The sequence below is a fragment of the Ambystoma mexicanum genome, chromosome 13 (assembly GCF_040938575.1).
Source record: "Ambystoma mexicanum isolate Mex_15411 chromosome 13, UKY_AmexF1_1, whole genome shotgun sequence".
In the NCBI taxonomy this organism is placed as follows: domain Eukaryota; kingdom Metazoa; phylum Chordata; class Amphibia; order Caudata; family Ambystomatidae; genus Ambystoma; species Ambystoma mexicanum.
In genome coordinates this window covers 443,576,646-443,598,811 of record NC_090938.1, presented here as the reverse complement: position 1 = coordinate 443,598,811, position 22,166 = coordinate 443,576,646, and the positions used below count along the sequence as shown (strand labels likewise).

At 46.3% G+C, this 22,166-nt stretch overlaps 2 protein-coding genes across 8 annotated transcripts in view; one reads left to right on the top strand and one right to left on the bottom strand.

The window, feature by feature from the left end:
- The window catches only part of ARHGAP27 (Rho GTPase activating protein 27), a 785,924-nt gene that overhangs the window by 716,457 nt on the left and 47,301 nt on the right, over nucleotides 1-22,166 (bottom strand). The gene's annotated exons all lie outside the window — the stretch shown is intronic.
- LOC138520424 (histone H1-like) lies at nucleotides 3,160-3,645 on the top strand. Its single transcript, XM_069632822.1, has one exon. The coding sequence runs from the start codon at nucleotides 3,160-3,162 to the stop codon at nucleotides 3,643-3,645; it is 486 nt and encodes a 161-aa protein (XP_069488923.1).

The window sequence follows — 22,166 nt, the reverse complement described above, 5'->3', positions numbered from 1 at the left end:
CTTCCAAAGTAGCAAACAGAGTACAAGGGCTCACACAAGTGAACAAAGAGAGAAAAAAGGCTCCTAAAGTAGCATGCAAAGAGATCACAAAGGCTTCCAAAACAGCTAGCAAAGAGAGCACAAAGGCCTCCAGAGTAGCAAACAAAGAGAGCAAAAAGGCTTCCAGAGCAGAGAGAGCACAAAGGCTTCCAGAGAAGCGAACAAAGAGAGCACAAAGGCTTCCAAAGCAGAGAGCAAAGAGAGAACAATGGCTTCCAAAGTAGAGAGCAAAGAGAGAACAATGGCTTCCAAAGTGGTGAACAAAGAGAGCAAAAAGGCTTCCAAAGCAGAGAGCAAAGAGAGAACAATGGTTTCCAAAATAGCAAACAGAGTACAAGGACTCACAAAAGTGAACAAAGAGAGACCAAGGGCTCCTAAAGTAGCAGACAAAGAGATCACAAAGGCTTCCAAAGCAGAGAGCAAAGAGAGCACAAAGGCTTCCAGAGTAGCGAACAAAGAGAACACAAAGGCTTCTAAAGCAGAGAGCAAAGAGAGAACAATGGCTTCCAAAGCAGAGAGCAAAGAGAGAACAATGGCTTCCAAAGTAGCGAACAAAGAGAGCAAAAAGGCTTCCAAAGCAGAGAGCAAAGAGAGAACAATGGTTTCCAAAGTAGAAAGAAGAGTACAAGGGCTCACAAAAGTGAACAAAGAGAGAACAAATGCTCCTAAAGTAGCAGACAAAGAGATCACAAAGGCTTCCAAAGCAGAGAGCAAAGAGAGCACAACGGCTTCCAGAGTAGCAAACCAAGCGAGCGCAAAGGCTTCCAAAGCAGAGAGCAAAGAGAGAACAATGGCTTCCAAAGCAGAGAGCAAATAGAGAACAATGGCTTCCAAAGTAGCGAACAAAGAGAGCAAAAAGGCTTCCAAAGCAGAGAGCAAAGAGAGAACAATGGTTTCCAAAGTAGAAAGAAGAGTACAAGGGCTCAAAAAAGTGAACAAAGAGAGAACAAAGGCTCCTAAAGTAGCAGACAAAGAGATAACAAAGGCTTCCAAAGCAGAGAGCAAAGAGAGCACAAAGGCTTCCAGAGTAGCAAACAAAGCGAGCACAAAGGCTTCCAAAGCAGAGAGCAAAGAGAGAACAATGGCTTCCAGAGCAGAGAGCAAATAGAGAACAATGGCTTCCAAAGTAGTGAACAAAGAGAGAACAAAGGCTCCTAAAGTAGCAGACAAAGAGATCACAAAGTCTTCCAAAGCAGAGAGCAAAGAGAGCACAAAGGCTTCCAGAGTAGCAAACAAAGCGAGCACAAAGGCTTCCAAAGCAGAGAGCAAAGAGAGAGCAATGGCTTCCAAAGCAGAGAGCAAATAGAGAACAATGGCTTCCAAAGTAGCGAACAAAGAGAGCAAAAAGGCTTCCAAAGCAGAGAGCAAAGAGAGAACAATGGTTTCCAAAGTAGCAAGCAGAGTACAAGGGCTCACAAAAGTGAACAAAGAGAGAACAAAGGCTCCTAAAGTAGCAGACAAAGAGATCACAAAGGCTTCCAAAGCAGAGAGCAAAGAGAGCACAAAGGCTTACAGAGTAGCGAACAAAGAGAGCACAAAGGCTTCCAAAGCAGAGAGCAAAGAGAGAACAATGGCTTCCAAAGCAGAGAGCAAAGAGAGAACAATGGCTTACAAAGTAGCGAACAAGAGAGCAAAAAGGCTTCCAAAGCAGAGAGCAAAGAGAGAACAATGGTTTCCAAAGTAGCAAACAGAGTACAAGGGCTCACAAAAGTGAACAAAGACAGAAAAAAGGCTCCTTTAGTAGCAGACAAAGAGATCACAAAGGCTTCCAAAGCAGAGAGCAAAGAGAGCACAAAGGCTTCCAGAGTAGCGAACAAAGAGAGCACAAAGGCTTCCAAAGCGGAGAGCAAAGAGAGAACACTGGCTTCCAAAGCAGAGAGCAAAGAGAGAACAATGGCTACCAAGGTAGCGAACTAAGGGAGCAAAAAGGCTTGCAAAGCAGAGAGCAAAGAGAGAACAATGGTTTCCAAAGTACCAAACAGAGTACAAGGGCTCACAAAAGTGAACAAAGAGAGAACAAAGGCTCCTAAAGTAGCAGTCAAAGAGATCACAAATGAAATGAAATGAAATGATGAAATGATATTTTATTTATATCGCGCTCGTACACAAGTGTTTCAGAGTGCGACCAGGCGAAAAGGGAGGGGAACAAGGAAGAGAAAAAACAGAAAAAACAGCAATCTTACTAGGCCCAGTGACATTTAAGAAAGCGCAAGTGCATCGGAAAGGAAAATGGGGGAAAAGTGCAAAGCAGAGGAGAGAAAAACAAATAAATATTAAATAGAACAAATAATAAATAAGGGCTTTAAACCATTGTAGTGCAGCCAGCAAGTGGCAGGTGAAAGTTAGTCAGAAAGGTATATCTGATAAGTGCAGATGAAACATAGGAGGGAGACTGTATGGGTACAGATACAGAACCCTAGTGCAGATGGTGGCCTGGAGGCAGTGCAGGAGGGTGGCAGGGTGAGCAGATACCTGGGCCTGAATGAACAGAGGGTGGCCAGGTGCACAATGCCATGAGAAGAAACAGATCAACAGGGGACAAGGGGGCAAAGGCAGAGGCAAAGAGGAAGGTCTTGAGAAGTTTCCGGAAACGAAGATGATTTTCCTCAAGTTTCAAGGTGGCCGGGAGGCTGTTCCAGAGGGAGGCACCAGCTGAAGACAGGGATCTACCCCCAGACCCTGAGGGAGTTAGAAGTAGAGGAGCGAAGCACGAGAGAGGAGGTATTTACAAAGGCTTTCAAAGCAGAGCGCAAAGAGAGCACAAAGGCTTCCAGAGTAGCGAACACAGAGAGCACAAAAGCTTCCAAAGCAGGGAGCAATGAGAGAACAATGGCTTCCAAAGTAGCGAACAAAGAGAGCAAAAGGGCTTCCAAAGCAGAGAGTAAAGAGAGAACAATGGTTTCCAAAGTAGCAAACAGAGTACAAGGGCTCACAAAAGTGAACAAAGAGAGAACAAAGGCTCCTTAAGTAGCAGACAAAGAGATCACAAAGGCTTCCAAAGCAGAGAGCAAAGAGAGCACAAAGGCTTCCAGAGTAGCGAACAAAGAGAGCACAAAGGCTTCCAAAGCAGAGAGCAAAGAGAGAACACTGGCTTCCAAAGCAGAGAGCAAAGAGAGAACAATGGCTACCAAAGTAGCAAGCAAAGGGAGCAAAAAGGCTTCCAAAGCAGAGAGCAAAGAGAGAACAATGGTTTCCAAAGTAGCAAACAGAGTACAAGGGCTCACAAAAGTGAACAAAGAGAGAACAAAGGCTCCTAAAGTAGCAGACAAAGAGATCATAAAGGCTTCCAAAGCAGAGAGCAAAGAGAGCACAAATGCTTCCAGAGTACTGAATAAAGAGAGCACAAAGGCTTCCAAAGCAGAGAGCAAAGAGAGCACAAAGGCTTACAAAGTAGCGAACAAAGAGAGCACAAAGGCTTCCAAACCAGAGAGCAAAGAGAGAACAATGGCTTCCAAAGTAGCTAACAAAGAGAGCAAAAAAGCTTCTAAAGAAGAGAACAAAGAGAGAACAATGGTTTCCAAAGTAGCAAACAGAGTACAAGGGCTCACAAAAGTGAACAAAGAGAGAACAAAGGCCCCTGAAGATACAGACAAAGAGTGCACATAGGCTTCCAAAGTAGCAAGCAAAGAGGGCACAGAGTCTTCCAAAGAAGCGCACAAAGAGAGAACAAAGGCTCCTAAATGTGCAGAAAAAGAGATCACAAAGGCTTCCAAAGTAGAGAGCAAAGAGAGCACACAGGCTTCCAAGCGGCACACAAAGAGATCACAAAGGCTTCCAAAGTAGCAAACAAAGAGAGTACATAGGCTTTCAAATTAGCAGACAAAGAGCCTGTTGGGTGTCCTGACCCACGTTTGAGCTATCATGCTGCAACATTTGGTGCTGTGGGCTTAGAAAATCCAAGATGGCCAAAAAGCCCACATGTGCGCCCGAATCCAGGAGAACCACGCAGTTTGCGCACACCAAAATGGTTGCCTACCTTGCCACCCACCAGTGCGAGCAGGATGGGCCGGGGTGCCATGAGTGAAATGTGTGCCAAAGGAAAAAACGCACTTTAAAATCACCTTTTGTTTCCCTGAATGCCAGCTCAAAATGCCTATTTCAAACATTGCAACATATCCGAAAATCTCACTGAACACCAGCAGACATCTGGCAGAATGAAGTATGTGTGCATACAAAATCTGGGAAGTTGAAGAGCCCCAAAACAATGTTCATAACAAGACTGGCTGAGCTCTGCAGGTCTGCAGCAGCCTAACTGAAACTGGATTTAAAACTACCAAAAATCGAAAATGTTTAAATTAACTGAGTGACCTACTTTTGAGTGTCACATAGTTTGTCAGTGTTGAAATGTCATAGTTTTGAACTTAGAATCAGCATTCTAGCTGCATGTGTAAAAATTGTTCGTTTTATTTGAATGCAGAAAACTGGGTAACTAAAAGTGACATTAGCTGGGGCCTGGCTTAAGGAACTGGATTCTGCCTGACAACTTCCCCCCAATTGGAGTGAAACTGGATCCACAGCAGTTCTCAGGCCTGGCTGCATTCTGAGGGGAGGTTACCCCTCTCTGATTGAATTACCAAGGGACTGCTAGAGACTAAACAAAGGACCCAGGCAGATGGTTTATTGGGGGGGGGCGTAAAATAGCTTCCTCTTGGCAGAAGCTGGGAGGGGTAGGGTCTCTGAGCTTGGCAGAAACTGGATAAACTGGTTTCTACACCATGTGACCTGGGAAGACACACCCCTGTTGGCCAGAATATGATTTTAAGAAAGATGTATAACTCATGGTGCAGACTTGTCAAAATTATCTAAATGATACCATAATTCTTGTGATTTTTCTGCCCACATTTTAAGAGGTTTTAGGACCTGGTGGTATGATCTGGGGGGTTGCTAGTGGAAAATAGGGTTTCACTCCAAATGTATGCATGTTAAAAATCTGACACTTCCTTATATAAATGCATACATGCCTTGTGCACATTTATATACATCTTAATGACAAACCAATGTTGCATAGCCCACTAAAATCGAAAATATGTTGCCATTTTTGAATGCAAGCCTCCAGGAAGAGCAGAGTTTGAACAGAGTATACCTCATGTCATATGTGATGGGTGCATGTAATTTTAAACAACTGTGTATCTGTGCAATATGTATTTGAATCAAATATAGATTTGTGGGCAAACTGACCAGGGGAGGATCCTCTGACCCATAAAACCTACAGCATCACTCTGACTCACATTTCCTTTCCCCAATCATGGGAGAGGGGAGAATTGGGCCAATGACAGGTAGAGAGGGGCAGGCTTAGCTAGGCCCAGGCACACACCCACTTTCAAAACACATAAAAAGAGACTGCTGGGACAGGTAGAGGCATTCAAATCCAGTTGCTGCAACGCGCTCTGCCGGACCACACAACATCCAGAAGATACCAGATCCAACACTTAGATTTTAAAACTCCAAAGAACTTGATTCAGAACTCAAAGCAAGGGCCTAAACCCACAAACTGAGAACTCTTCTCAGCAGGCCTCAGCATCCAGCAAACCTAACAGCGGTAGCAGCATCCAGGAGCCGTGCAGATCAGCGCTGTGTCCAGAGAAAGCTGTGCAGAAAGATCCAGGAGCTGTGCACAGACGCTGTACCCAGAGATCCAGGAGCCGGGCCAGGAGCAGTGTCAGGCCAGACCAGCAGAGCAGAGACCAGACGCTGTGCGCAGAGACCGTCCGGGGCGAAACCAGAACCAAAGCCATCTTGACCCGATCCGTGAGACCTAGACCTTCCTAGACCTAGACCGTCCTAGCTGTACTCACAATACATTGTGAGTACAGCTAGGACGGTGTGAAACCAAATCTCTTAGTTTCCAGTGATATATTTCAATCTATTTAATCTAAGTAGAACTGCCTCCTAACTGTCACTTGTCAATTCTGCAGCCGCACAGCTGTCATCTGTCATTTTTAAAAGCTGTCACCTGTCAATTTGAGTTACTTTAAATTCGAAAAACGACCTTTACAAAATCGTTCATATCTTTGGAACCGTTTGTGCTAGGAACTTGATTTAACTACTCCTTATAGTGCCTCCGTAATCACGATTCACGCACCCGCGAATTTTACCGCGATTTGTGATTTGGCCTGATTTCAGCCACCTGTAAAAATCAGCAGCTTTTGCCTGAACTGCTAAAATTTCGTTTGCCTCCTAAGAACCATCCCTGAATCATTGCTAGAGTGAGCCTGAACTAATATTAACTAGATACCACTCACCCTGAACCTCCTGAAGGGAATTAAAAGCATTTTCAGCATATTTCTCACTGCATTGTCACCATATTCAAAGCATTTGCCTGTGTTTCAAAACTCCTATCTGTTGTATAAGCTGCTGGGGGGAATTGAACTGAATTCTATTTGATTGCATTCCTAAGAACTGTGTGCTCTCATCTTCATCTCCTTACATTGCATAAAAGGGGGGGGGGGTGAATTGTCCAAGAAAGTGATTACATTGTCTTTTGCTGAAATCCTATCAAGTTATTTTCTGTACTGCATTTTCATTCCACATTGCATCTATTTGAAACCATAAAAGTATTGTTGCTATCTTATCCATCCTATACCCACTCATCATTGATTATAAAGAAGTGTGCTAGTGCCAGACTATCCATTATTGATTACTGCTCAGATTAAGTGTGATATTCAATTATTAATTCATTATAAAAGTGGGATATATATATATACTGTTTAATTTTTTTTCAAATAAACCTTTTAAACTTGCAAATCAGATCCACTTCTTGGCTCAGTGGAGTCAGGGGGATTCTAAGAGAGGGGTGTTATACAGGGGTAGTCATCCAGAACTCATGAACTGGACATAAAGATATATCAATAAGGGTTTCCATTCAGTATCCCAGACTAGGCATTGACTTAGCTGTAGTGTTGAATTGAATCCTCTTACAAATTGGGGGCTCGAGCCGGAGGTCTGGGTTAGATCTATGACTTGTACAGCTTAATACAGTGTGCTAACTGACGGGATACATACATCCGGTCGGATCACCACGCTGTGTTACGCTGTAAAGCACTCCTCAAAAGGGACACTCTAAGGAAAAGGTCTGTTTTGCAAAAAAAATAAAATACTAAATTCTGTAAGTCAGGACAGAGATCAATCTCTAGAATGACGACCTTAGTAGACATAAAAATAGGGAGGGAGCACCTCTTGCATAAGCTATTTGTGAGAGGTGAGTGGACTCACCAGGACCAAACGGTCTGGCTGCAGGCCATCGCGCAACAGGTCACTGAAACAGGGTCAGATACATGGAGAGATCAGGGTCCATTGCATGTGGCCCTGAGTGAACTATATATGGCCCCTAAGGCCAAGGCTGAGCACAACAAAATTGCCAGGGTAGCGGCATATTTATATTTACATATGGGAGCCATGCAGGACAAATGTGCTGAAGGCCAGGATCTGGCAAGTAGGCAACTGCTGGCATTAGAAAAGGCCCAATCTGACCTGGTCTCTTCTGAGCAGAGGCTGCAGAGGAGCCAGGAGGCAGAAAATGATAGTAGGCAGTATATCATTAAAATAAAAGAGGACATGGATATACTGCAACAGGAAAAGGCTGACCAGGATACCAGAATTCTGGCCTTGCAGAAGGAACGCCAAGACAGTTTGGACTCCCTACTGCAGTGCCAGAAAAAGCTGGATCAATTTCAACAGGGCATGCACAGAGCAGGTAGCCACCCTGCAAATCCAACTAGACAGAGAGAAAGAGGAGAGCAATAAACTGATCCTGAAAGACCTGGATACCCAGGCAGAGTTTGATCAGGAGCTCCAGAAAGCTGGTGCCTTCCAAAGGCAAAGGGACGACCTGACGGCACAGATGCAGACTCTTAGTCAGGAAAGGGACACCTTAGGCCAGGAAGTCTGCCACTTAAAAAGAAAAATGGAAGAAAATCACCTGGCCCACCAGGAACTGGGCGACCTCCAAAAAGAACACCAGGACTTGCTAGAGCACACCAGGAGGGTGGAGGAGGCTCTGGCAAGACTGGAGCAGGCCAGTAGGGATGGGACTCAGGAGGTAACCCTCCTGCAGCAAAGACTGGCCCAGTGCTCCAGGACCAATCAGGAAACACAGAGAGAGAATGAGGCTCTCTGCCAGCACAATGATAGGCTCCAACAACAGGTAGCGATGCAGGAGAGACTGATAGAGTCTAGTAAGGCCTTAACTGAGGAACTAAAGGCGCAGGCTCTTGCATTGCAACAGGGAGCAGGGGCAGATAGAGACCAGGTTCGCTGGGAAAGGGAAACTCCTGAGCATAACCTCAGGAGCCCTAGTACCAGAGGCCTTTATCTCTCTCAGTCCCTGGACTCTGCCACCCCCATGTCCCCTGGCGCACATGAGCAGCGGGCCACAGGGATGGCAGATTACTATCCAGCCAGAAGCATGGGGCTCATAGGCCAGTACCTCCCAGGAATGGATGGGCGGGCATCCGGATAGGGGCACCCAAGCACAGTGCAATTTAGTGGGAAACCCCAGGAGAATAGGCCCATTAAGGGCATCCTGAAAACTTCTGCCCAGTTAGGTCAGTGGGGGGAGTACCCATCAAATCCTGGCAGCAAGGAGGAATCTGAAGACTCCTCTGAACGGCGCAGGACACAGGAGGCCAGGTCCCCACATTCTGCAAGCCATTCCCAGGCTCGCAGAATCTGGGAAAACCTGGAAGAGCAGACAGGAACCTCTGGGAGCAGTGCCTCTGAGTCAGAGGATGAATGGACCAGGGTTACCCGAACCAAAAAAGCCAATAAGGCAAAAATGGCCTTGCTTAAGGACCCATTGAAGCAAATAAAGGCAATAAGGAGTGTCACCACGCCTTATCATAAGAACGCCAAGTATTCCGTTTGGGAACACTTGGAGCTCTATGAGCAAATGATGGAGACTTTCCATTTGAAGGACAGCAGTAGCTGCATCCAGTACGTCAAATGGACATTCTCCCCAGAATACTCCAGTTTCTTTGCGGGGCTGGAGGACCAAAATCATTTAAGATGGTCCACTTATAAGGCGGCCATCTTGAAACATTTTTCTGTTCACAGAAATCCTCAAGAGGCTCGCAAGGCAGCCTACAATTTGCAATGTGGGGAGGATCAGGCCCCACAAGAGTTTGTGCAAGAATTAAAGCGTGCTTTTGCGCAGACCACCAGAAGGGTGCGCACAGACAGCAAAGAGTTTGTCAATACATTTTTCCATGCTCTCCCTAAATATATAATGACCCAGCTTGTGAGAGATTTTCATGAGAAAAGATCATTAGACTGGGTCATTGAACAGGCTACCCGGATCTATGAGGTGCAGAAGCCTATCGAAAATAAAAATAACGCGCCGAAAAACCCCAAAACCAACAGCACCCCTGCTGCTGCCAAGGTGGCAGAGGTAAAGGTTGCCCCCGTTTTAGATTTGGAGATGGGGGGCCTAAAAACCTGCCTGCACCAAATAATTCACAGCCCAGAAGGCCCTCGGGCCAGTCACCGACAGGGAGTCGAGGAGGTAAACCCACAAATGGGGTCCCCCGCTCCCCTGACTATGTAAGTCCCCGCTACAAGGGAAACCGACCAATCCTGGGTTATGTGTGGACTCCTCCAGCCCAAGGGGGGGGATCCAGCCAAGCACCTGACCCGGGGAACTTCCCTCCTAACTTCCCACAGGAGGGCAGAAATTCTCCAAATCCTGGGCAGAACTTTTTCCCCAGGTATCCACCCAATTTCCAGCCCCAAAATCATCCATCCTTCTTTCCCCAATTCCCTGAGCCCAGACAACCTAATCCGGGAGAGGGGAGGCCAAGGGTGGAGGGGTACCAAAATCTTCCCAACCAGGGGTACTACCAGAGAAGGGATAGCTACCCTTCCCGGGATCAGCCCAGGGGAGAAAATAGAGCCCCGTATCAGCCTGAGCGGGTTTCACAACTTGAGCGCCAGGTCCAAAATATGGCACGAGATCTGGGTCACATACTGAGGGCTCAACAGAACCCTCAGATGAGCATGCCACCGCAGAATGCCCCAAACTCAGGACCTGGTGCTCCAGAACAATGACGAGGGGAGCACCCCGATAACCCACCGGTTCCCAGGGAGGAGGCACAAAGGGAAGGGGGGTGTAAAGCCTTGGAGGAAGCTTCCTTCCCCACTTGTGAACAGCCCCTGGAAACCCAGGAATCGGAAACAAAATCTCCTGCCCCTGAAGGTCTGCCTCCTCAGGAGCAGAGAGGAGGTAGGAGAAACAAAAGACCCAAACAGACCCACTTTGAGGGGAGGTACAGATCTTCCAATTTGAGGGACAGGGATCCTCAGAGGATCCTGGGAAAAGGATCTTCTCCTTCAGAGATGGGGGAACTCCTCCCAAAGAAAAATGGGTCCCAAAGGATGCCAATTCAGACTGGGGAGATATGGAGACTGAGCTACCGCCGCCCATCATCTCATCCCAGAACCCACAATACCGAAATCCCCTGGTTCAAACCCATCCTGGTGACTGCCTCCAAAAAGGGGGGGCGGCCCAGAACCGGAACCAGGGGAACCCACAAAGGCTCTGATTTCCAGTTGCCAACTTTTTCTTTCAGATTCCCAAGGTTCTCCACAGAATTCTGCCCAAATCTCTTCGCTAGCAATGTCCAAAACCAGAAAGTTAGCCCACCAGTTGTCCAAAAATGTGCATTATCTGTGCCCCCTTGAGGAGAAGGAGGGAAGATACTATGCCCCGGTAAAAGTACAGGGGCAGGGTACAATTTTGGTACTGGTGGACACTGGATCACAAGCTACCCTTCTGTCCAAAAGGGCCTTTGAGGAACTAAATGCAGGAAGGGGGGAGAATTGCCGTATTCATCTCACCTCTCTTCCTGGACAACTGCAGAACTTTGACAGGAAGGAAATTCCTGTCGAGGGGACTGCAGACTTGGACATTAAAATTGGGCGACACAAGGTGAAACACCCGGTCATAGTAGTGACTCCAGAGGGCACCCCTTGTTTACTACGGAATGACCTCCTGAGAAGGTTGTCACCCCTAATAGATTGTGTAAACAAGGTCCTCTGGACCCAGACTAGCCGACCAATAAAATTAAAACAGAGTGTCAACCATGTTAGTTTAAACGGCAGCTGCCACATGGTTGAACAAAAATCTGACCAAGTAGAATTTCACTTCCAGAACAACCAAACTCCAGACGTGACAGTAATAGCAGTAGGACAACAGACTGGTGATGGGGGGTCCTCTCTATTTCTGAAAATCAACCTTCCTTCCAGTTTAAGGTGGTATTCCACACTGGAAGGAAACACCCTGAAATTCTTTACTAATCTACAATCAGAAACTCCCACTCCTATAGTCCAGAAAGATGTGAAATCAGCTCAGAGCCTAGCTGATATTCAGCAAATTGGAGAGCAGTTGTTCATCACTGTTCAGTTAAATGATGGGAAGGACTCTGTTCTCGCTCGAGTGTGTGTGAACAACGGTAAGAGCTTCATCAGCGAAGCCATGTTCCGCCAACTCCCAAAAGATCCAGCCATTCCCACATTCAAACTGATAGACAAATGGGAAATGGACCTGGAAGCACCTAATTCCAAACATCTCCTGCCAAGCAGGTGTATGCTCAAAATCTCCATTGGCAACAAGAGCATAGTCCATGGACCTAATAAACTTCAAAGCTTGGTCCCGATTAGCGGACAATCCCATGGGCTTTGATGATCCAGAAAAAGCATTTAGGTCAGCTCAATTGCTACCTTATGCAGTTGAAATTCAGATCAAAGAGGAAGTCACTATCCCAGAAAGCACCCGACAATTCTCCCTGGAAGTGAAAGTTAAAAGAGGACAAAAATTGCAAAACCCTGATGCTTATATTCATCTAAATGCTTCTCTCCAACCGCAAGGGTTGGGGGTAAACCCAACTCCATTAGTCAACATAGAACATGACACCATTCTAATAGAGGTGGATAACAGCGACTTAAAGAGTATTACTCTAGCCGCAGGCACCATTATTGGAATGGCGGTTGATGACCGACATTTTTCCATTGATTTAGGAAATGAACTGTTAGGACCAATCCCCAAGGACTGTTTTTCACAGTGACAGTGATGACAACACAACACCAGACAGGATTTTCACCCGGCATGGGGGGAACTTCCTGGTGTACACTTCTTGCCCTTATGGTAAGGAAGATGTGACTTGTGACTTCAGGAGGGATGAGGTGATTTTCCAGGTCCATGAGGGCTGCCTTTCCCACCTGAAGCCTCCAGTCCAAATCAGCACTATGACCAGGGACTTCTCCACCCAGCTGGAGGAGGGCGCTGAGATAGCCAAACCAGAAGTCTTTCCAGGCTTCAGGCAGATGGTGGAAGAGAGAGTCAACCTAGCTGATGCCTGTGTGACTCTGGAACAGAAGCAAAAGTTGAAACAAGTTTTCTTGGATTTCCAAGATCTCTTTGCGGTAGACTCATATGACTGTGGTCGCACCGAAATCCACACAACAACAATTCCCACAGACCCTGGAATGACTCCAGTGTTTGTGAAGCAATATCGTTTGCCTCTCGCATCCATGGAGTCCCTCACTGAAATAATTAAGAACCTTGAGTCCCGGGGAATAATTCGTCCAATACACAGCACCTTCAATAATCCGGTGCTGGGAATATTGAAGCCAAACGGCCAGTGGAGACTCTGCACCAACCTCAGGGAGCTCAACAAACGGGTCCATACTTCCCGATGGCCTCTGCCCTACATTGACCAAGGGCTGGCCCAGATTCAGGGGTCACAGGTATTCACAGCAATAGACCTGACCAATGGATACTGGACTGTGCCTGTCAGTAGGGACGACCAATACAAGCTGGCTTTTACCTTTGGGGGCCAGCAGTACACATGGACCCGGACTCCCTTCGGATACCTCAACTCCGGCAATGAATTCAACATTTTCCTACACAAGGCCATGCCCGACCTGGGTGCAAGGGGTAACCTGGCTTATGTAGATGATGTCCTCATCAAAAGTTCATCTGTGGAGGAACACATAGCGGAGATCCGTTATGTTCTGACCCAGTTGAGGGCCGCCGGAGCAAAACTTTCCTTTCAGAAAGCACAGTGGTGTAGAACCTGTGTTAATTTCTTGGGGCATGAGATTACTCCTCAGGGTCTCTGTCCCCAGGAAAAGAAAGTGGAAGCACTTCAGAAACTGAAAGAACCCACAACTCTGCGGGAACTAAGGAGCCTCCTTGGACTGACTAATTACAGCAGAAAGTTCATTGAGGGCTACGCAGAGATCACCAGACCCCTGATTCATCTCCTGAAGGGGGGGGTCAAGTGGGAATGGGGTCCAGAACAAGCCGAGGCAGTAAGACAACTCAAAAGAAGCCTCTCACAAGCGCCCTGCCTAGCTTACCCTGTCAGAAACAAGGAGTTCTTCCTGGAGACAGGGTTCTCTAATACGTGCTTGACGGCAGTATTATACCAAAAGCATGACAAGGTCAATAAAGTAATCTCCTATGCGAGCAAAACTTTATCCTCTGTGGAGGAAAAATTCAACGATTGTGAGAAGGCACTCCTGGCAACGGTGTGGGCATTGAAGAATTACTGCCCGTTTATCCATGGGGAACACATCATAGTGGAGACTCCACACCAGCCTCTGCAATATCTCCAAAGTGACAGAATCCGGGCCGGAAATGTGAGCAATTCCCGAATTACTTCCTGGATTCTGTCAATGCAAGGCTTTCCTGTGGAGGTCAGATATGGCCAAAACAAGAAGAGTCCCCTCGCGCAAGGTCTGGCTGACTTGCATGATTGTGCCAGAGAAAACTGTCTCGAGGACGAAAGTCTAAAAATCAAGGACAACACAGAGGCATACCTTAATTCCCCACACAAAGTCTTGTAAGAGGATTCAATTCAGCACTACAGCCAAGTTAACGCCTAGTCTATGATACTGAATGAAAACCCTTATTGATATATCTTTAGGTCCAGTTCATGCGTTCTGGATGACTACCCTTGTATAACACCCCTCTCTTGGAATCCCCCTGACCCCACTGAGCCAAGAAGTAGTTCTGTTTTGCAAGTTTAAAAGGTTTATTTGATAAATTAAAATATAGATATCACACTTTATAATAAATTAATAATTGAATATCACACTTTATCTGATATGGGAAATATTAACAACGGAGAATCTGGCACTAGCACACTTCTTTATAATGACTAATGAGTGGACATGAAATGAATAAGGTAGCACACTGGTAAATGGTACAACAGAAAAAGGTGGTAAAGAATGCTTTATGTAGTTCAAATGGATATAATGTTGAATAAAAATGCAATACAGAAAATACTCAATATGATTTCAACAGACAATGTAATCACTTTTCTCTGGCAAGCCCTTCCCCCCCTTTTTATGCAATGCAAGGAATGGAAGGAAGCACACAGTTCTCAGAAATGCAATCAACTGTAATTCAGTTCACCCCAGCAAGCTTAAACAACAGAAAACAGATAGGAGTTTTGAAATCACAGGCCCAAACTGCTTTGATATGTGCTGGCAATGAATGAGAAATATGCTAAATTTGCTTTTAATTCCCCTTTAGAGGTTCAGGATGAGTGGTATCTAGTTAATATTAGTCCAGGCTCACACTAGCAATGATGCCGGAATGATTATCAGGTCAAACGAATTTCTAGCAAATGGAAATCAGCATCAGCAGTTTTTTACATGTGAAGAGATTGCAAATCGCGGCAAAATTCGCGGGTGCGTGTTCCGCGATTGCGGTAAAACTATAAGGGGTAGGGATGTGGTTCTAGGTTCCTAGGAAAGCCTGGGATCTCAGCTTCCAAATAAAAGTTATTGCAAGTCTCTAACCCAAACGGTTGCGGAGATATGAGCAATTTAGTAAAGGTCGTTTTTGGTTTTGTAAATTTTAAACGCACACTTTTTCAAAATGACAAGTGACAAATTTTTGCAGCTAGAATGACAGGTGACAGCTAGGAGGCAGTTCTACTTGGGTTAAATAAATTGAATTAGATGAATTCAACTAAGAGATGTGTTCTGAGTTTGCTAAGTACTCACAAGAGATTTTGAACAGGAAAGCGACTTGTCACGATCTGGTCAACAGTCTGGTCAGGTCTTTCCGGGTTCTGCTCACAGCGCCTGGTCTGGTCTCTCTGCTAGGCACAGCACTGCTTTCTCTCTGGGTTCTGCTCACAGCTAGGCACAGCACTGCTTTCCCTCTGGTCTGGGTTTTGAAGTCTCTAGTTTGGCTTTCAGGAGGTTGATGAATTTGAAGTCTGGATCTCTGGATGTTGTCTGGTCCAGCAAAGTGCGCTGCAGCAAATGGATTTTCAGCCCCCTACCTAAGTTTCAGTGGTCCATTTATATGTTCTCCAAGTGGGTGTGTGTGTCGCATCACTAGCCTTGCCCCTCTCCACTTTCCATTGGTCCAGCTTTCATCCCTTACTTGATTGGGGGAATGAAATGAAGTGTCATCATGATGAGGTCTGTTTATGATACAGAGAACCCACCCCTTTCAACTTTATACACAATCTATATCTGACCTAAAAACATATTTGCACAGGTACACATTTGATTAAAATCACATATACATGGTGTGGCTGAATTTAGCCATGTCTCTGTCCAAATGTGTTCATCCTCGGAGCTTGCATTCAAAAACGGCCACTTCTAGCACTTATTCATGTGCTGCACAACATTGGATCTTCATTAAATTTTACACAACTGTTCCTCACATATCTACCCACATACCAATGCATTTTCGTTTGTCTAGCTGAAACAGGGAGTCTGTAATATTAATAAACAATGGGGTTTTGCCCCAGAACATCACTCAAATTCGAGTTTGGCCTTGAATGAAAGGTACATTTTCTTAATTAAAGCTCTCAAAGTTATACATTTCTGTCATTTGATTACAAAGAGTTATCAGTGTTTTTGTAAAATATATATATTCCTTTCAATTCAATCCTCAGAGTGTTGAGGTCCGCCTCCAAGACTTGGGTGGGTCAGTCCTCTGGGCAGGCAGGGCTTTGTTGACATTAAACAGTTCAGAATTAACATATTCCTTTCAGAGGAAAGGGTCCTTTGTGTGGTCTCTGGGAAGCTCCCAGCCAGTCTGCCTTCTATCAATCAAGAGGTCATGTGAGATTCTAACTCCTGGTGTGAAGCTTCTGGAGGTGAGAGGGTTTCCCAGGCTTCAGGCCTCTGGGAACAGCATGTGGCTAATTTTTTAATTAAAATGCAGCCTTTGAAGTCAGCTGAGTCAAATCCCTTTGTACAGCAACTGCACTCAGTTCTCCAGTCAGAGTTTAGACCGCTAGTGCCGCCTAGAGGATTTTGTTGGCACTGCATGCAACTTTGGGATTTTCTTGGATTAATGCATTCTAAACACACACAAAAAGGGTTGAATCTTTAAAGTGGTCCAATGAGTCACGATTTCAGCAACTTTTTGACATCAGTAAAAGTGGATTTTGTCAACAAAGACCTTTCTTTACACTGGTGGGTGGCAAGTTAGGTAACCATTTTGGTGTGCGCACAACTGCGCAGCTGTCCTGGATTCTGGGATGAAATGATGGGCGGCGACAGCGCATCCCCATCTTTACCCACTCCAATTATTTATTTTTGTTCTGGGGCAAAATGATGGGCAGCGACAGCTTAATCCCCATATTTACCCCGTCTAATGATTCCACATGGGTCAAAACAATGGTTTCAGACTACTGTGCGGGTAGTCCAATGGTGGTTTTAGGCAGCGTCCTTCTGTGCCCATAACATCGGCAAAAATGGGTGGCAGCCTATTCTTCCTGCATTTCCCGGTGCATTTTCTGGGAAGCTCTGGTCATCATGATGTTTTCATGTCAGTACTGCACAGTTTTGAGGTAGGGCTAGGATGCATGGGTAAATACATCCCACAAGCCCCCCTCTTGCGATGGCCATCCTATTTCACGAATGGGACTCGCAAGATCTGGGATGTTTCCTCATCTTCTTCCAATAGATGGCATAGTTCAGCATCTTTTCCTCCATCCGGTACTGATCGATCGGTTCTCCTCGCCGGTCCTGATGGGAATATTGGGCGGTACCCCGAGCCCGTTGCGTCTCAGCTCCCGGTCTCCGGATCGTCCTCCTTGGCCCGTCTCAAGGTTTTCTTTCTCCTAGGACGACAAAGGAAGAGCGGCAATACCTACTCATAGACGTTTTTCCACCACTGTTGAGATGGTGGGACAGCATATGCATTTCATCATGACAAAACATTACATTCTCATTTTGAAAAAATAAAAACAGTATAACTAAGAGACAGTTTCATGCAAATCACAATATTTTAGAGACTAGATGTGGTATGTTTTATGATTGGAACTGAATTAGTCTGATACAGTACCCGCTAGGATTCCAGAGGATTCCTCCAGTTGTTGCAGAGTGTGCCTGGGATGGCAACACTTCAACTGGTTTATGTGGACCCACTTGTCTTCCCCCTCTGCCGAACCGCCTTTGGGGATGCGGATCTTGTAGGCCACAGGGGAGATCTTATCGACGATCTCAAAGGGTCCCTTCCATGTAGGCAAAAATTTGCGCTGCTTGGCCTGGTTCCTTTGGAAGTTGTATAGATAGACCCGGTCTCCCACCTGATATTCCTTCCTGGAAGTTTTCAGGTCATAATGGGTCTTCATGCTATCAGTCGATCTTTCTAGATTCCGCTGAGCATAAGCAAAAGCATGTTGGAGGTGTTTCCTTAAATTCTCTACATACTCATGAGTAGTGGAGGCATTTATCAGTGTCTGCTCTTGGGTCCTGTAGAGCAAATGCTGCGGAAGCACCATCTTGCGCCCAGTCATCAACTCAAATGGTGACATTTTGGTTGCAGATGAAGGGGTAGATCTGATGGCCATTAGGACCAGAGGTAATCGGATATCCCAACTTGGCCCAGAATCTGCCACAAACTTCTTTAATATGCTCACAATTGTCCGGTTATATCTCTCTACTGCCCCAGAAGAAGCTGGTCTGTAAGCAATATGCAGCTTTCTCTTGACTCCCAGTATCTCCCACATCTTTGTCATTACTTCACTGGTGAAGTGGCTACCTCTGTCTGACTCAATCCTTTGAGGTAGACCAAAACGGGAAAAGATGTGGTTAATCATCAAGGCAGCTGCAGTTTCTGCCTTGCAATTTGGGGCTGGGAGACATTCCACCCACTTGGTAAACAAGCATGTCACAGTCAACATGTACTTATTCCCCCTAGCCGAGCGAATCACAGGGCCTACAAAGTCGATTTGTAAATCTGACCATGGCAGTGTCATTCCCCTCTTTTGTAAAGGCGCCCGGTGCGTGAGTGATGATGGCTGAAATTGTGCACACACAAGACACCCCTTCAGGTACTGGTCGAGGTCCTGCCCCATGTGTGGCCAGTATGCAACCTCTCTTAAGATTTCCAATGTTGTGTGAAACCCCCTATGACCGGCGGTGGCCGCATCATGGGCGTGACTTAACATCAGGCTTCGGAATGAGGTAGGAACCACCCACTGATCGTGGCCAGCTTTGGATTTCCTTACCAGCAAACCGTCTTGGATCCAGAACATTTTTGGACATTTCATCAACACTCTTAGGTCCTCTTTCCCAATGTAATCGGTATCCGTCAGGGGAAAGTTCTCAGGGTCCTCAAGGTGCTGGTAAAATTTACCAATTATTGGATCCCCCTTCTGAGCAGTAATCAAATCAGCATCAGGGGTCTCCTTACTCCATTGTGCAATTGAGAGGTCGTTGTGAGCATTTGTCTGGGACCTAGTGATAGCAGTGACCTGGATTTCCCCCAACAGGGACTCAATCTCAATTAGATCCCCTTGGATGGCCCCGGTTTTGGCCAGCTGATCAGCTAAGTCATTTCCAGTTTTGTCTGGTCCCTCTACTTTGGAATGACCCTTGATCTTTTTCCAATAGATGGTCATCTCATTCGAGGTGACCAGATCATCAATGTTTTGGATCAACTTCCCATGTTTCAAGGGTTTGTTGTTAGCACATAACATGCCTCTGGTTTTCCAATTAACCAGGTGCTCCACGAACCCGTTCCGTACATAATCCGAATCTGTGATTATGACCAGTTCGTGGAGTTGATGCTGGACAGCAGTGAGGATGGCCTGATGCACAGCCATCAATTCTGCCACCTGACTACTTCGGGGACCAATTTTGTATCCAGCGGAGGGTTCTGGGGACTCATTCACCCATGCATTCCCTACGCCAGCCACCAGTTCTTTCTCCCCGTCGTTGTCAACATGGTAAGAGCATCCATCCACATAGACAGTGGGCATTCCCTCACACTTGTCTTCTTCAAAGACTTTGTGGGGGGAATTAAGGTATGCCTCCATGTTGTCCTTTATTTTTAGACTTTCGTCCTCGAGACAGTTTTCTCTGGCACAATCATGCAAGTCAGCCAGACCTTGCGCGAGGGGACTCTTCTTGTTTTGGCCATATCTGACCTCCACAGGAAAGCCTTGCATTGACAGAATCCAGGAAGTAATTCGGGAATTACTCACATTTCCGGCCCGGATTCTGTCACTTTGGAGATATTGCAGAGGCTGGTGTGGAGTCTCCACTATGATGTGTTCCCCCTGGATAAACGGGCGGTAATTCTTCAATGCCCACACCGTTGCCAGGAGTGCCTTCTCACAATCGTTGAATTTTTCCTCCACAGAGGACAAAGTTTTGCTCGCATAGGAGATTACTTTATTGACCTTGTCATGCTTTTGATATAATACTGCCGTCAAGCACGTATTAGAGAACCCCGTCTCCAGGAAGAACTCCTTGTTTCTGACAGGGTAAGCTAGGCAAGGCGCTTGTGAGAGGCTTCTTTTGAGTTGTTTTACTGCCTCGGCTTGTTCTGGACCCCATTCCCACTTGACCCCCCCCTTCAGGAGATGAATCAGGGGTCTGGTGATCTCTGCGTAGCCCTCAATGAACTTTCTGCTGTAATTAGTCAGTCCAAGGAGGCTCCTTAGTTCCCGCAGAGTTGTGGGGTCTTTCAGTTTCTGAAGTGCTTCCACTTTCTTTTCCTGGGGACAGAGACCCTGAGGAGTAATCTCATGCCCCAAGAAATTAACACGGGTTCTACACCACTGTGCTTTCTGAAAGGAAAGTTTTGCTCCGGCGGCCCTCAACTGTGTCAGAACATAACGGATCTCTGCTATGTGTTCCTCCACAGATGAACTTTTGATGAGGACATCATCTACATAAGCCAGGTTACCCCTCGTACCCAGGTCGGGCATGGCCTTATGTAGGAAAATATTGAACTCATTACCGGAGTTAAGGTATCCGAAGGGAGTCCGGGTCCATGTGTACTGCTGGCCCCCAAAGGTAAAAGCCAGCTTGTATTGGTCCTCCCTACTGACAGGCACGGTCCAGTATCCATTGGTCAGGTCTATTGCAGTGAATACCTGTGACCCCTGAATCTGGGCCAGCCCTTGGTCAATGTAGGGAAGAGGCCATCGGGAAGTGTGGACCCGTTTGTTGAGCTCCCTGAGGTCAGCGCAGAGTCTCCACTGGCCGTTTGGCTTCAATATTCCCAGCACCGGATTATTGAAGGTGCTGTGGACTGGACGGATTATTCCCCGGGACTCAAGGTTCTTAATTATTTCAGTAAGGGACTCCATTGATGCGAGAGGCAAGCGATATTGCTTCACAAACACTGGAGTCATGCCAGGGTCCGTGGGGATTGTTGTGGTGTGGATGTCGGTGCGACCACAGTCATATGAGTCTACCGCAAAGAGATCTTGGAAATCCAAGAAAACTTGTTTCAACTTTTGCTTTTGTTCCAGAGTCACACAGGCATCAGCTAGGTTGACTCTCTCTTCCACCATCTGCCTGAAGCCTGGAAAGACTTCTGGTTTGGCTATCTCCGCGGCCTCCTCCAGCTGGGTGGAGAAGTCCCTGGTCAGAGTGCTGATTTGGACCGGAGGCTTCAGGTGGGAAAGGCAGCCCTCATGGACCTGGAAAATCACCTCATCCCTCCTGAAGTCACAGGTCACATCTTCCTTACCATAGGGGCAGGAAGTGTACACCAGGAAGTTCCCCCCATGCCGGGTAAAAATCCTGTCTGGTGTTGCGTTGTCATCACTGTCACTGTCAAAACAGTCCTTGGGGATGGGTCCTAACAGTTCATTTACAAGATCAATGGAGAAATGTCGGTCATCAACCGCCATTCCAATAATGGTGCCTGCGGCTAGAGTAATACTCTTTAAGTCGCTGTTATCCACCTCTATTAGAATGGTGTCATGTTCTATGTTGACTAATGGAGTCGGGTTTACCCCCAACCCTTGCTGTTGGAGAGAAGCATTTGGATGTATGTAAGCATCAGGGTTTTTCAACTCTTGTCCCCTTTTAACTTTCACTTCCAGGGAGAATTGTCGGGTCCTTTCTGGGATGGTGACTTCCTCTTTAACCTGAATTTCAACCGCATAAGGTAGCAATTGAGCTGACCTAAATGCTTTTTCTGGATCATCAAAGCCCATGGGATTATCCGCTAATCGGGACCAAGCTTTGAAGTTTATTAGGTCCAAACTAATGGCAAAGCGATTGAGAATGTCACTGCCTAAGTAAAAGGCGGCAGGGACGTCTCGCACGACCCAACAATTATGGACTATGCTCTTGTTGCCAATGGAGATTTTGAGCATACACCTGCTTGGCAGGAGATGTTTGGAGTCAGGTGCTTCCATGTCCATTTCCCACTTGTCTATCAGTTTGAAGGTGGGAATGGCTGGATCTTCTGGGAGTTGGCGGAACATGGCTTCGCCGATGAAGCTCTTACCATTGTTCACGCACACTCGAGCGAGAACAGAGTCCTTCCCATCATTTAACTGAACAGGGATGAACAACTGCTCTCCAATTTGCTGAATATCAGCCAGGCTTTGAGCTGATTTCACATCTTTCTGGACTATAGGAGTGGGAGCTTCAGATTGTGGATTGGTATAGAATTTCAGAGTGTTTCCTTCCAGCGTGGAATACCACTTTAGACTGGAAGGAAGGTTGATTTTCAGAAATAGAGAGGACCCCCCATCACCAGTCTGTTGTCCTACTGCTATTACTGTCACGTCTGGAATTTGGTTGTTCTGGAAGTGAAATTCTACTTGGTCAGATTTTTGTTCAACCATGTGGCATGTGCCGTTTAAACTAACATGGTTGACACTCTGTTTTAATTTTATGGG

Bases quoted from the DNA above. Each gene is read 5' to 3' on its own strand.
- LOC138520424 (XM_069632822.1), top strand. From the start codon at position 3,160: ATGGCTACCAAAGTAGCAAGCAAAGGGAGCAAAAAGGCTTCCAAAGCA.